The sequence below is a fragment of the Anoplophora glabripennis genome, unplaced genomic scaffold (genome assembly GCF_000390285.2).
Source record: "Anoplophora glabripennis isolate ALB-LARVAE unplaced genomic scaffold, Agla_2.0 scaffold1253, whole genome shotgun sequence".
Taxonomy (NCBI): domain Eukaryota; kingdom Metazoa; phylum Arthropoda; class Insecta; order Coleoptera; family Cerambycidae; genus Anoplophora; species Anoplophora glabripennis.
In genome coordinates this window covers 1-16,218 of record NW_019417415.1, presented here as the reverse complement: position 1 = coordinate 16,218, position 16,218 = coordinate 1, and the positions used below count along the sequence as shown (strand labels likewise).

Below are 16,218 nucleotides of genomic sequence, written 5' to 3'. Positions count from 1 at the left end.
AATTTTCAAGGTCAAACGGCTTTAAATGAATCTGGATATTTTTAGTTGTAATTTTCTCCCATGTTGGCCGCCTCGTTGCCATGACAACCGCCGTAAACAACGCTACGAAGTGAAACGGAATACAGACTGATTTCGATCCGCGTCACTTACTTATGCTAAACGTTGTATGGTACCAGATTGATGTTCCCGCTCAACGAAGGCGTTCAGCGTGCAATTATTTTGGTTATTTCTGCGTATTAAACAAACAATCACAATACATTTTCAATATAGAATTATTCCTAAATTATGAAATTTACATAAAATTAAAAATAATTTTAAATTGCACAACCGAATAGAAATTTTAGGTGAAGCGGTGCGTCACTTGCGTCACCTGACGAGCCGTCACTGGTAAATGCTCAACGATTTGTAGGTAGCTTTCCGGCAGATTCTAATTTATGTAAATAATCACGACTGTTTGTTAATTATTGAGAATATATTATAAAGATCGAAAAGAAACAATCCAGGATAACGAAAATGTGGAATGGATGGCAACTTATTCTTTAGGTGATGAGAGGTGGAGGGTTATGCTCATTATAAAAGATGAAAGTCCCTTTAAGATAAGTTAGACTTAACAAATGAATATTTAAAAAGTTATAGACTTCTCAATTTAATACTTGACGATTGGAATTTATTGAGAATCTTTCCTTACCGAAATTTACAAAAGTTAAAGGAGATTTATCCAATTATAAATGCCTAAATTCTGAGGATGACATTTTATTCCAGTATTTAGAGCAATGTTGAGGTGAAGTAGCTGCTGGTCTAAAACTTTTCGATTGGCGTATGCAAAAATATTATAACTAAAGTTCCAAATGATTGAGGCATCATCCAGTTTGAACTTAACAAAAGATGGTGTAGTAAATTTAAATGTAGAGTATCATCAAAAGCCATACAACTTCGAATAACAAAACCCAAGCTTCTGTATGCAAACAAAACAATATCAACAGGTTAAAAATGGTTCACAGTCATAACAGTTGTTGACAGTATAATACAATTCATATAATCATCATACAGCAATGAGTAAACATTAAGATCATCAGTGACATCATTTATAAATAAAATGAATGAGCGTGGCCCAAGTACTGACCCTTGAAGCACGCCAGATGAATCCAGAAAGAGATCGGATTTAAAACCGTAATATTGCTTCCTGTTGCATAGATAGGAAGTTAAAATTAAAATTAAAACATCTGAGAAGTCAAATGTTTTCAGTTTTCGAATGAGAATACCATCGTTGAGCATATCAAACGACTTGGAAAAAGACTGTGTAACTGATTACAATTATCAATTGTCTGAGAAATATCATATTAAATTTACGGAAAGTAATTGCATTAACGTATTTCCAGCAATTATTTAACCACAGTAAAATTTTAACAGAAATAGTGTGTCGAAGACAATCTTACCGATGTTTTGAAAAAAAAATTACCAAACAATTGAACGAACGTTAACGACGACAGGTTATACGGATTTCGCTGCCGTTTCTCCATTCAAGTGAACTTAAAGAGCCGACAAGTCTATCGGAAGAAAAAAAAAGATTGCCTCCTCCAATGACAGTTACAGACCGTCGAAAATAAATGATGCCAATTGAATAAATACCCAATTTTTGCTGGTGCTACCGTTCAAGGAGAGAACACTTTTAACAACGCAAATTTAATGGTTAGCTTTCAAAATGAAATTGCATATGTAATACCTATAATATACGATGAAGAATTTTACGTTCCATTCTTTACGCAACCGCGTTTCACAAAAGGTACGATTTCGTTGGTATTTCATCGATGAAAACAAGAGAATGTTATTCGGTATAATTAAGCAGCAGAAACAAATAAGTAGAGTAAATTTAAAACAAGAAATATTAGGATGTAAACTACTTTAACTAAAGTAATTAATAAATGTTCTCTTTGACGTCAAGTTATGCATCCAATTAAAAAATACAATAAAAATGTTCCTTATAAATGGCTTAAAATGCGCATATTAAACGTTAAGACAACATCAACAAGGCCATGCGTATCGTACAATAACAAAAATGCATCGGCATTAAAATATTTTATGTTACGAATGTCCAAATATAATATATGCGACTTCCTGTTAACCTATACACGGGGAAATGTCACGGGCCATCATCTGAACTGTTATTTCTTAATTTATAACCTGCATTAAGGTCGGCAGTTTAAATACAACGCATATAAATGTTATGTTTATTTTAGTGGAGAAGTCCATATTGAGAAATATTCGAGAAAAAAATTAAGGATAGGTTACCTACCTATCCTTACATCTCTTATATTCTGATTTTATTTTTCGAAAACTGTCATAAAACGTTGAGTAAGACTAAGAGGATGACGATTTTGTAAATCGTTACGTAACTCGTAAACAAAACTGAAAAGGTTCGACGAAATTACGGATCGTCGGTTTATGACCTCACACTGGGCGGTAAAATAATAGCTAATAATATAATCCAGATATCGATCATTCCCTACACAACATACGTGGGCTAACGCGACTTTATTAATAATTGAAGTAATCTTTTGTCTTTCTGGTAAGCATGGGTGGACGACTTAACTACCTAAATGATAAGCAATAACAGATATTGCGATTCACGAAAACAGATCCGATTGCAGACGCTGATGGGTTGCTGGAAAAATAACATCAAAATAAACAGTCAGCAAAGCGTAGGCTTGAACGACCGATAAAGTAACAAAAGCTTTGAAGGCAAATAAACGGATGCGCCAAAGAAGATACTAGAAAAAAATCCAGCCGGCCTGGACGATGTTTCCATGACAACGAAAATAACCATGTACGTTGTTTGAGTTCCACAGCTCACTTATGCATTTTGATTCTCAAAATTTTGTCACAGCCGACTAAGTTAAAGTAAATATGTAACTTATGTAAATATGATACTGGTGGGAATTTCCTGAAATACACCATAGTATCCTGTTTTAAAAGAAATTTCCTATTAATTTTGGAGCCTACAAAAAGTTATACAAGGTGCACAAGATGTTCTATATTTTCAATATGATTTTGGTAAATGCGATTTTTTAAATATCCCCATAGAAATACATCCATTAGAGTAAGATCTGGACTGCTGGCTGGCCATTAGTTAAACGTTGGTTTTATGGTGCTATGGGGTGAGGCTAAATCCTGATGGAATATAACATGTCCAAAATGCTGCGAAGATAATTCATCTAGAAAATCTTCTAGGTCGTTTTGGAGAAAGTTTAAATATGAGTCCCCATTCAAGTTTTGATCGAAAAAATAAGGTCCAATAATTTTTTTATCCATTAGTCCGTACCAAACGTTAACGCACTGGCGCCCTTGAAATCTAAATTCTCTGTACCTAACAGAATGGATTTTCTGTAGCCCAATACCTGGTATTTTTTCTATTTATCATGCCATATTAATTTTTTCCATCATAAGGCGGCAAAATTCTACTCTCTTTTCTCTATGCGTCTGTGTCAATTTTGGAGTGGGTCTGATCTTGAAAGGTTTGTAACCAGCTTTCTTGAGAGCCTTCTGAACTTTTGAATAGGGCGTATTTTGGACATTCCATTCTTGCAAACTTTTTAAAATATGCCTTATTTGGATTTTCTTGCACAAAAAGTAATATAAGTTGCGCATCTTCGTTATCTTGCAGCACTCTTTTCTTTCTGTTCAGACTTGATGTTTGTTGAAGATTTTCGAATATCGTTTTAATTGTCTTTTTGCAAGGAGGATTCTTGTTTTTTTCGAGTTAAGTCTTGTTGCGTGACATTATAGTTGTTTCGAATAAACGAACTTAAAATTATTTGTTTTTCTCTTTGCGAGTATGACATTTTTAATAAGAATTTGCAGCGATACTTTTTGAATTATTTGAGGAAGTTACTGTCACTGTCACTTTTATTGATTTATCCATTGCTACAAGATAAGAACTTAAAATCTTAAAATTCGAGTTAAAATTATAAATTTCAAAATTTTACTTACTTGCTAATCTTTCAAAGACCGTTGGCTTTGAGTATATGACTTATTATATAAAAATGCTTAGAATTAAATGAATAATCAGTAAATTAATTCAGATATAAGTAGGTGTCCCATTTAAAAAAAGTATACTCTTTTATTTACCCTGTATACTAATATGTTTGATCATTTTTCAAAGACCTGTGCAAAAAGTACATGCTCACATATTTTACTGCCTCAAAAAAACAAGTTAAGGTGGGTGGACGTTGGGTGGAAATCACCCGGCAAATAAGATATTTTATCAAGACGTCTAGAAAAAAAATTGTTGGCTATTGAGAGAGATTCCGCACACTTATTGAACTTGGTTAGTGGGCAGTATGCCAGCTTTTTATTTTCCTGCAAGCTTCAATGTTTGCTAAGAATTGCGGCAGTGAATTTGCAAGAAATATGCAGCGACAAACAATATATTTTGTGTTAACGATAACGCAAACGCGTACGCAATTGAAAAAAATTATATAACTGTAATGTGTAAAGCTAAATCTTCCATTTTTAAATTGCATTTTTGTGAGATCATTTGTCTAAATATTTCGCATTACATATTTTATATTACAATTTACTCGACAATTTACATTGTATTACTAGAGAAAAACAATTAACTTTATTGAAAAAAAGTTAAGTTTTATAATGACCATTATTTGTTTTTCAATTCATGTCTTGTTGAATTAAATGCGTTGGCATGTTCGAAAAAATTACGTGAAAGCTGACCCGATGGATGAGCTTGTACCTGTCTCTTTTTCGTTTCAACATACATTTTGTGATAACAAAAAAAATAATTGAAAACGGATCCGGAATACTTTGTAGATAAGAAAAGAGATCAACCATGAATCTCAATAATGGGACGAATTCTGATCTCTCAAAGCATCTGCCGTCACTTGTATGCCAAGTCGCATACCTTCACTTTTTCTAATATATTATGGAATTGGAAAATAACAACTATTCGACAGATGGTTTGCATGAAAACAAATAGTGCTACAAAATTTATACACCTAAAGAATTTGTTGTCTTTTAATCTGCTTGTGAACAGTTTTCTCCTGAAATCAAAACTTTTTTTAACTTGCCCTTTCCAAATTTTGAACAGACATATAGAAACTAGGAAATTTCGGAAGTAATTTGCAACTTATCCTATTAAACAAAAAATCAAACCGAGAATCAAACCTAATAGTAAATTAGTAATATATATTTTTTGCATTAGTAATTAATTAATTTCCAATAATAAGGCTGTAACCTTTACTATTTTATAGATAGTATTCTCGAAAGCGGTAATAAACAAAATTACCACAGTTCACGATATTTGTGAGGCTATAACCTACTAAACTAATATCCTTTTTAAACAAAATATCCCATCGGATTGTATTTATGTTGAAGCTATGTTTAACCCTCATTTTAATGTGGGTAAAAACATACGCGCAATTTTTTACAACTTTGTTAAAGAATTCTAGTGTTCCAATGCGTCTCGATTTAAATTTAAAAAATAATTGTTTGCCGGATATTTATTGCAGTGTTAAAAACACTCCAGGTAAGGTGTGTAGGCGTAGTTGTTTTACAGAGCTAAGAATTTTTAAATGTTTTCATTTCTGTGTTTGAAGCTGGGTGTAAAAATAAACCGGAGATTCTGGCCAGATCCCTTACAAGTTATTTACAGATATTTGTTTATCTCGGCTCATTTTAATGTCATTTTTTGTATAAATGACCGTGGGTCCAATAAGACACCTAAATCCTCTCATATATGGAAATTCGAGGTTAACAAAAGCATATGTATGACCTAGTTAGCTTTTTTCGCAAAAACGTACGAGATATTTGTGGGACTCACCTTGAAGACCTCGGAAAAAAAGCCCTCGCCAATTTTTTCTCTTCGGAAGTCATCGAGCCGGTGTAGGGCAGCCACCGCATGTTTTAAGGCTTGGCAAGAAGAGCCCGTTTTAAGTCTATCACTGCGGGCCCTCGGAGGTTCGGATAGTTCATTATTGGGGCAAAACAACTTCTCATAATCGCTGTCCTTAGGGTCACATGGAGTGTCATATATACACGAAATTTTAGTAGCCGATTCATTTTTATTTACTGGGTACATCATAATATTGGATGGAAATTAATTTACGTGTTATTAACCAATTTCGTACATATTTGTGTACAATTTAGACGAACTTCGTAAGTCTTTATATTACACATAATTTAAAATTTATCAAGGAAACATCAAAATTATTTTTTGTTACCACCGTTTTACATTTGACATGTCACGTCAAATTATAAACAAACGGCTTCCGACGACTTTAAATCTAATCCCAGCACAATGTCTAGTTTTTAATTTAACACAGTTTTCCTACATACCGTTTAACTAGGGGAAATATGACGGCGCAAGTATGTATATGCGGGATTTATAATTAAATTTAGAAAACCTTTACACCACAAACCAAATAATAAATAGTTCACTAAACACTCGTTCACTTAATCAGCACTACCAAAGCCAGTAATCACCATAGATAAGTTACAAAACTCGAATACGAGACTAGGTACCGAAACCTAATTTTCTCACCGTACACCTTTTTATTTTCAAGCCTCAAAGGTAAATAAAAAGTGTATGACACTGCAAAGCTTTCTCCCAAACAGCAGCTGCCATATTCTTAACGAAATAAGTCTGGACTTACGTTCTCGGCACAATGAATTGCATGTTGATTGGTGTAAATAAGCAAATCAGAGATACTCATGTGATTTCTCCTTCATACTGCTGAATAGTATGCGTGCGCACTCAATAAAAATGCGCCTGATTTGAATATTTCATTATTACCAGAACTAGATTATTTCTGACCATTCACAGAAAAACAAGCTGGTCACACGATTCTCTACAGATATTACAAAATTTTCTCATCCTTCTTATATTGGGTAATATTTAAGTGTGAAGATAGATCATGGGACTCAATAAATAAAATGTTTTCAAGAAGTGAAAATTTCCCATCAGGAAACGTATTTCACATACTTTCTTTTCTTCACCAAACTTAACACAATTGTTTCCATTATTTTAATTACCATAATGAAAGTGTAGAAACGAATCCAACTGTTAACAAATGTTATACATAATGTCCGAAGCTACATTATAAAAATTAAAAGATTAAATTCAATTTTGTTGAATAATACATATTACAAAATTTCTTCTCCAATATTACCTAATTAAAACAATAAACAATAGTTTTAAATCAACTTTATTTAACTATTTAATACAAGTACAATATATACTACTTTTTCTTTAAATATTTTAAATATTTTTTAGAATCGAAAGAATCTTCTAAATCATCTTCCAATTTAACTTTTTTCTTCGGTTTACGTTGTTCTATTATTGCTTTCCTTTCTGCTTCACTAAGAGCCCAAATATTAATTGGCAGCTGAAAAAATTATTACATTCTGTATATTGTTGAATCATGTTTATCATTCGTATATTTAGTAATTTGGGCAAATATATATTATTTATTATAACTTTAGAAACATAGCTGTGAAATCTCCCTCGCTTATTTCAAATGTATATTAACTTTACCTTTATTATTTTTCTAGGTTCAGGATACCTTATCGTTACAGTTGAACCGTCAGGATTAACAAGAACTGTGGGATAAGTCCTTACATAAGTTAATCTGTGGGGTTTCGTAATTGATGCAGATAAAGAATTTAAGTTTCGAATATGTTGTAGACCTTTACAACAGGACATTTTTTTTTAAATATAACTACTTCCAACTTAAAATGTTACAATATAATTTACTTCTTACCACTACAATGTGTAAATAGTATATTGATTTTTTTTCAGTTTGAATGAAAATGAATAAGGAATAAAGATAGGTTATGTCTTAGATTTGATTAGAGAAGTATAGGTTATGTTAAATGTCAAAATGAAATTGAGTGCTTATCGGTTATGCAAAATTAAAACAGATGTGTATTATTGGTGGTAACAATATCACAATCACACGACGAGGCGAGTAGTAAATATTTCCTTAAAACTTATTCTTCTTCCAAAAGAATGATCAAAGAATGACTGATAACATTGGAGAGAAATTATCCTCACATATATTTATTTATCTTAATTCTGACTTTAGTCATTTGTCATTTGATTTGACCTTTATTGCTTTATTGGATTGTTTTCTTTTGGTGTTGTTAAAAACAAATAATTGATTAATTATTACACTATTATTTTTAATATTAGGAAAAAACTAAATAATGTGTGATTTTATTTTGTATTTTTGAAACCAGTATTACACTAATATATGTACCTATTACGTTCCTCTGGTGTTTTGAACCATATTTATCATTGATGTCTTTTTCATAGTGAACTAAATAGATTAGTGATTGACGAATAATTAAAGAAATGGCAACATTTCATGTGGCTCAAGAAGGTCCTGTAAATGCTCTAGCATTAAATAAGGACAACACACAAGTGGCTATAGGTGGACGAAATGGTACAAATGTTTTATGTATCGATAGCTCATATTTTATTTTTCCAATTTTTAGTCTTCAAAGTATATGCAATAGAAGAAGATAAATTTAGAGAAATTTGTAATCTTCGGGCGTCGAAACATTTAAATTTGAGTTTCTCCTGCAACGATGTATCGTGGAGTTCCACAGATGGTAAATATCAATTTTACTCTTCAGGATGATATGTTCATGCTAAATCTATTTTAGATAGTTATTTGGCAACTGCTGCTACAAATGGCCATGTATGTGTATGGAACCTCACAAAAATGGGCAAAGCTATGCAGGAACAAGACTATCAGGATCACAAAAGAACTGTTAACAAAGTAAATTTTCATGCCTCTGAACCATTTAAGCTCATATCGGGATCTCAAGACGGCACAATGAGATATTTTGATCTTAGAGTAAAGAGCGCAGTTTCAGTTTTTTATAGGTACCTATTTTGAACCGATTAGAACCATATAGTTTTCTTACTGTATTAATAATATTTTAGTAATACGGAGAGTGTCAGGGATGTTCAATTTAGCCCACATAACCCTTACACATTCTCGGCTGTTTCAGACAACGGTAGTGTACAATTATGGGATATAAGAAAGCCGGAGAAATGTCAGTTACAGTACACAGCTCACAGCGGTCCGGTTTTTGCGTGCGACTGGCATCCCGAATGTACCTGGCTTGCTACTGCTAGTAGAGACAAAACAATTAAGGTTGTGCTTTATTTTGACCTTACAAAAACACTTTACAAAAAAAATGTTTTAGGTATGGGATTTGACGAGTAAGCCAACACTTGAATACACTATACATACTATAGCTTCTATAGGGCATGTAAAGTGGCGCCCTCAAAGAAAGTATCACATAGCTAGCTGTGCTTTAGTTATCGACTGTAGCATAAATATTTGGGATGTACGTAGGCCGTATATACCCTTCGCTTCTTTTAACGAACATAGGGATATTGCTAGTGGAGTTGCTTGGAGGGGAGACCCCCATGTATATTTAAGCAGTGGCCGGGTAAGTATTTATAATATCTTAACAACTTTCTGTTTTTCCTTTTTATCTCCGCCTAGTCTATTCATAAGAAAATCTGGTGAGTAATGTGATGAATTAAATTAATATAATATTAAAGGAATTTTGAAATACCTTTCAAGAAAATTGTGGTATACATACCATAAGTGATTTTATTTCTCGCCAACCGTCAATAGAACCTTGCATTACCATTACCGGAAGTAAAAAATCATTTATTTTATTGTAAATATCAAGCCTTTTATCTGACGCAAATATTTATCAACTTAGCCATTACTGTATGATATTAATCAGTAATCGTTTGTCGCCCAATAGTAAAAGTTTTGTCACGAATTATGTATAGAAATTGATGGAAGAAGACATTCAGTGCACGCCGCCTGAAATTCGGGAAAAGTCATTAGAAACGTGTTGAAATTCTACCACAAAAATCAGTCGAGAAATACAAGTGCCAGTATGGCATAATTATGGAATAATGCAAAAAACATGAAATTAAAAGATATAGTGAAAATGTTTTACTGGTATATTTTTCGGAGTTATCAAAAGGGCAATCTCCCTTTTCAATGTGGTCGTATTATTCCATGGTGAAAGCAACAGTTTAACGGCTTTACATAATAAAGAACTTTTGAATTTAAAAGTAAGTGACATAGAGCACAAAGAAATAATTTAGGTTGTTTAAAGTCAACAGGCCTCAAATATTTGTGACCACTTCAGAGTTTGAAGGTAAAGTAAAATTTGTAGAATTATTTAACAAATATTTAGCTATGCGTCCTAAACAGACGCCTCACGACCGATTTTTTCTAACTTCCTAGAAATGGTAAATGCACAGTCCAGATAGTTGGAATCCACACTTTTGGAAGTGTACCAAGCAAAATTGCCATCTATCTGCATTTGCCAGAATCTGTGTTCAATAAAACGAAAAGACAATTTTAGGTGAAAGTTAAATTCAGAACATAATTATTGCCAATGATAATTCTACTAAAAATTTACAAATTGTTAACATAGATAATAATCCTCAAACATTTTCAACTGAAACTCCTGCGACTTCAGGAACTAATTTTTATAATGATGTCAGGGTGTATGTTCATGTTTAATACCTATTTAACAAAAAATAAGTAGATTTGTTTTGTATTCTATTATTTTTCTGTTTAAGTACTTTGTTATAATAAAATATGATAAGTTATATTAATATCTCCATTTTTTCTCTAGTAAAGTAACTTTATCCAACTCGCCTCTTACTCGCCTCGTCGCTTCGCTCGCTCGACTTGGTAAATAAATAACTATTATTTACTGACAAGTATTATTGTATTATTGTGTCATAGAGTAACTACCTCGCCCACAAATTTTATCAGAAGTTCCGTCCTAAAAATAACTAAAGAAATTTCATATTAAACTGCATGCTATTAGTCATTAGTCAGTTGATAATTCACAATCTTTTTTCATGGAATTGTTGTTTATTGTTGTGTCTACGCAGGTTTGGGTCCAGCAAAATGAGTATTACTTCAAAATCAGGTTGCCTTAATCAACGATAAAAAATTACTTTTTCACGTTAGAACATGCACTTAAGGTTTTGTTTCTAAAATTTGTTTCAAGTAGCAATGGTTTAAGAAAGAAATAAGTCACAGATTTAATTTAATTTTATGAATAATTTATATCGAATCCGCCTCTGTATTTCCTACCTCATAGACAACTGTAATCAGTAACGATATATTTTTAGAAATTGCCTTACATATTTGTCTGGTGTCATATGAAGATTAAGTTGCACTCGTTAGGAAATGCATTAAATTTTTTTAGGATTGCACATTATATCAACACTCATTCAATGATGCTTTGCGGCCAGCTAGTAAGGCAAACCCACAAGGTGTGTCTTTGAACAGGATGGGAGAGATTTTGTATGCTAGGAAGGTCTCTACCGTAAATAATAACACCAATAACAACAATTCTTTAGCCAAAGCTACTGCTGGTATTATCAGGTATAGTTTTATATATTTTAATCCATCGGTTGGGTATATTTTTATCATATTGTTAGGAAGATATCAACAACACAATCTGCAGATCAGTTCCATCAGACATCGAGTAATTTGCTACAATTCACACATATTAATTGTATCCAGAAACAGGAATCGGACAATTTTCTAGCGCTAGCAAAGAACTACGTTTTACATGGGAGAAGTATATCGGAACTTTGCGAGCATAATTCAGCGGTAGCTAGAGAGTTTGGAAAGTCGCATGTAAGTTCGCCGAAAACAATATTACGGATATTCTTATATATTGCTGATTTTTTGTTTTAGATATCCGTTATATGGAAGATAATAAAAACAATGTATGGTGAAGAATTTATGCAGAATTCTATTAATGCAACAAATAACAACCGTGATGAAGGTTCTCATAATAACATGCCAATTAATACTATGGTTCCATCTGGTATAGGTCTTGAAAATGCCATAAATACCATTAGGGATGTAGAACCCGATCAAAAATCAAAAGGTGAGGTTTTTGCAAATAGTTTATATGAGACAAATGATCAATTTGATTTTGTAGCATCAGTAATTCTTTTCCAGTCCGGGCGAATTAGACCAAACACATGCCTGTTTAAAAAATCGAGCCTACATCGAATTTTATGGGCTTAAAATTAAGTTAAAATACATAGATTAAAAGCCTAAATTTGTGTATTTGTTGAGGTCGAGCATCATATTGTTTATAACAAAAGAAAAAAATAAATAATTGCTCTTTTTTCAGTTTTCTTTCGCTTATATCTCTGAAAATAATATGTGTAAAATATGTTTACTTATTTTTAACTGAAGATATAATTTATTATATTGCGGTAAACAGTTACTCTGCAGACTAATGCACCAACGATTGAATTTTACATGCAATATCTAGTAAACAACTAGGTTCATTTGTCAATAGAAACCACCAGACATATACCGGTCTCGGTCTCTTTCGTCGATAAGATGAGTTATTTAAGTGATATTTCTTTGCGTTAAATAAGTGTATTGAGATTTACACTTTACAACTAACTGCTACTCTTGGTCGTTGTTGGTACTGCCATCCTCATTGCAGGGTAAAAGTTGGTTCTAGCTAGAACGAACGCAAATATATTTTTGCAAAATCGCAAAAACAACGTTCCTACAAAATTTTGTTCATATAAGAACGAAGTATTAAAGAAAAGTTGTAGGGTCTTTTTATCAAATTTTATTGTTTGTTGTCGTTCTGCATTACCTGTGTCATAAATTATGTAAAATGTATTACACTACAACTTCCATTTTACATTTTGTTTTAATTAATTTTTAAATTGTATTGTTGTTAACTGCATGCAAGTAACAAAAATAATAGTGACCACTATAGTTTTTGGAATAATTTCTTATTTTTACGTTCAGCAGATGGTATGACTCCACTAATTCAGTCACAAACCAATGAAATTCATAAAAAATTATTTCTCCTTTTTCCAGAATTTGTCTGCGATTTTATTTCTCATTTAAATTGTGTATTTTATATCAACCGGCCTTAAGATACAGCAAAATTTTTGTTATTTTATATTTGTATAATGTATAGTACATTGTCATTCTTTGACTTGAATATAACTTTAAATTTTATACAGGGTGTCCCGAAATTCATGCAACAAAATTTGGTCATAGATTCTTAAGACAAATTTAGGGGACCCGTATTTTTTCTTTTTGCCAAGTGGCCTCCTTTTTCGGAGTTACAGCCCCCTGAAATCTACACCTAAGAATAGTCTTTTTTATATCTCAGAACATTGTATGAGAATCACTAAATTTGATAAACAGGGGTTTTATGACATGTGACATCTGAATGTTACACTTTTTGGCAGGAAACTTCCTTACATACTTTTTCATGTGCCTCCAAAAAAATTTTGTCGCAAATTTGAATTTCTTAAATATTATTAGTTAGCTAGAAAGCCATTCAATTTAGAAACTTTTTTGTCTCGATATTTTTTTCGTAAAACGCAATATTTTTAAGGAATCACGATATGGCATTCGATCACATTTTGACATTTTTCTCGAAAACATTGCGTTTTACGAAAAAAATATCAAGGGCCAAAACAGTTTCTAAATTTAATGCCTTTCTAGCGGGCTAATAATTTTTAACAAATTTAAATATGCCACTAAATTTTTGTGGCTCCAAAGAAAAGGGGGCCCACGAAAAACTGTCTTAAGGGGGTTCACCGCCAAAAAGTGTAGCACCATCAGACTCCACATTTCATAAAACCCCTGTGTACCAAATTTAGTGATTCTCGTACAACAGGGTTCTGAGATAAAAAAAATATTATGCTTAGGGGCGGATTTCAGGGGGCTGTAACTCCGAAAGAGGGGGCCACTTGGCAAAAAGAAAGAATACGGGTACCCTAAATTTGTCTTAAGAATCTATGAAATTTTGTTGCATGAACTTTGGGACACTGTATAGAATTTTACCTAATGAAACGACTATCATTACATAAATATTTTTGAAGGTGGCGACACTCCGGCAGCGCAGTTCAGTGGCGGAGACGACGAAACAGAAAATGAAGATCAAGTGGACCATGCCGTTATTTACAATAATGGTTTCCCTGCGGACCTAAACTTTCGTACAGGACTGCCGAAAGGCGACTTTTCGTTTGGAGAAAATGAACTCGATATGGAAATAGACAGTTTGAATTCCGGTAAGCTCAATTTCAGTAATCACCCAAGACATATATAAAATTTAACAATGCCTTTCAGATTTCCGAACAAGCTACAGGGGATTCAACCACATAACGCCTGAATGCCAACAAGACTGGACCCTTCCCAACGAGGCTTTTCCTATTCGACATGAAATCTTAGAACGTTCCTCTCCTCCAGAGCAGTTTCCCAATCACCACTCGCCAGACATTAATGAGGAACCCCACACTTTCCAGTTCGACGATCAGCCTCCCGTTTTGATATCCGTATCTAAACCGCCCAAGAAAAACCTTTGGAATCCCAGTAATATAGTGATCGAAGCGTTGAAGCATCACGCCATCCTAGGCGATATCCAAACGGCAGCTTGTATCTTGATCGTTCTGGGCGATTGCAGGAAATACCTGAAAGACCTGAGCGAATCCCTCCAGGAGCACTGGCTTTTGGGTTATATCGAGATCCTTGGCAGGTTCCGTTTGTGGAACGTAGCCACTCAAGTGATAAAACTGGCCTGGTTGCCGTCGGTGTTCCAGTTGAACCAGCAGAGCACCAGATTCAATACCAATTGTAGTAAATGCGCCAAGCCGTTACAGAGAGTAGGGTGGCTGTGCGATAGGTGTCATTCGTCCCGTTACGCCTTGTGTAGCATTTGCCATCAGGTTGTCAGGGGGTTGTACGTTTGGTGCCAAGGTTGTTCCCATGGCGGCCATTTGATGCATATCAGGCAGTGGTTTTCCATAAATAGAACTTGTCCTACTGGTTGTGGTCACATGTGCGAGTATAGATAATAATGATTATTTAGTAATTGTGGGATATGATATTATTAGTGGGGTCCGTGGGGAGATCCCCGCTGTGGTATTTTGTGGTCGTTAAAGCCGAAATTCTTTCAATTGAAAAGCTTTAAGGCAGTCGGGATAGGTCTATATAGATTTATTGATGCATTCATATGCTTAAAAAATAAGAGCTGATTTGAGCATTTGTGATTTTCATTTGAATTTAGTCGATATTTTGAGGATGTATCAAATACCGTTGACTCGAGAAATGTAATAAAAATAGATGAAATGTGTAGCAAAATATATACCAAATTTGTTGCTTCTTTAGTTCCTGTGTATTTTTACACATTACTGCCTTAATCATATTTTATTTAATTCTATCGCTATTTATTGCATTATTTATTCTCCAGCATTAGCCAACTGAGTGTGGTAGCTATTTATTAGAAGTAATTTCCGTTTTTCTTTCAAGTGCCTTATCCAAGATATGTTAAATCCATAAATCTTGTTATCATTCATTTATTTTATCTGAATTCACTGTTGTTAAAATTAGATATGTTAGTGTTACTGTGTATTTCGATAGGCAGATGGAAGGTACAAGACTATGAATACTTTTAAATTACTTTCTGATCTTTAATCTTTTCCTTGTTTTTTTTTCTCATTTCTATTTTAAATATCACTTTAGTATGTTAAATACCAAGTGTTGTGATACTGTGTAATTAATAATTTATAAATAAACATAACTTATTTTTGATATTTTTCTTTTTCATTCAAACTATGTCATATAATGAATTTACCTACCTATGCAACATATTTTGGATCTTTAGTCTTACATCACATAAATAATTTATAACGGAATACTTCATGAGTTTATAAACTATGGTATATCAAAGTAAGGGTTGGCTTGGCACCCATAAATTTTGCCGTTTGTAGGCCCTCAGGATTCAGGGGGCATTGCTGCCGACGCCTTTAAATCTGGCTAATTACACATTTATCATTATTGTTTATTAAATTTACCACTTTTATTCTAACAGTTTAAGCAAATAATCATCTCTTTTTGAGGTACCTTTTCTTAGATCTGACGGCGCCGATCTTGCTGCCCCCTTGCCGCGGACGGCCTAACTTCCCTTAAAACCATGGCAATGGCAATTAATTAGTCGGGCCGGACCCTCTTGTCCTTTATATCTAACAATGTATATAGATAATTAAATATGTTTTCGCTCCTTATAAGTCAATAAACTGTTGATTAGTGCTTGACAGCTTTGACCATGGAGTCAGGGCCCGAGAACTTATACTTGAAAATATGGGGT

At 33.2% G+C, this 16,218-nt stretch overlaps 3 protein-coding genes across 3 annotated transcripts in view; 1 reads left to right on the top strand and 2 right to left on the bottom strand.

Moving 5' to 3' along the window:
- Positions 1–6,609, bottom strand: part of LOC108916306 (dual specificity testis-specific protein kinase 2) — a 67,882-nt gene extending 61,273 nt beyond the window's left edge. Inside the window, exon 1 of the mRNA XM_018722521.2 lies at positions 5,831–6,609. Coding sequence (XP_018578037.1) covers positions 5,831–6,091 — 261 coding nt within the window. The 5' untranslated portion in view covers positions 6,092–6,609. The remainder of the gene's footprint in view (positions 1–5,830) is intronic.
- Positions 6,610–7,225: 616 nt separating this feature from the next.
- Positions 7,226–7,869, bottom strand: LOC108916305 (39S ribosomal protein L55, mitochondrial). The gene is made up of 2 exons (XM_018722520.1): positions 7,544–7,869; positions 7,226–7,394 (listed from the first exon to the last, which is right to left on the bottom strand). The coding sequence occupies exons 1-2, from the start codon at positions 7,709–7,711 to the stop codon at positions 7,248–7,250; spliced, it is 315 nt and encodes a 104-aa protein (XP_018578036.1). The 5' UTR covers positions 7,712–7,869; the 3' UTR covers positions 7,226–7,247.
- A 251-nt stretch (positions 7,870–8,120) lies between these two features.
- LOC108916309 (GATOR complex protein WDR24) lies at positions 8,121–15,662 on the top strand. Its single transcript, XM_018722523.1, has 10 exons — positions 8,121–8,453; positions 8,506–8,622; positions 8,677–8,899; positions 8,960–9,173; positions 9,226–9,474; positions 11,278–11,456; positions 11,513–11,714; positions 11,775–11,970; positions 13,955–14,143; positions 14,202–15,662. The coding sequence occupies exons 1-10, from the start codon at positions 8,363–8,365 to the stop codon at positions 14,924–14,926; spliced, it is 2,385 nt and encodes a 794-aa protein (XP_018578039.1). The 5' UTR covers positions 8,121–8,362; the 3' UTR covers positions 14,927–15,662.
- The last annotated feature ends 556 nt before the right edge of the window (positions 15,663–16,218 follow it).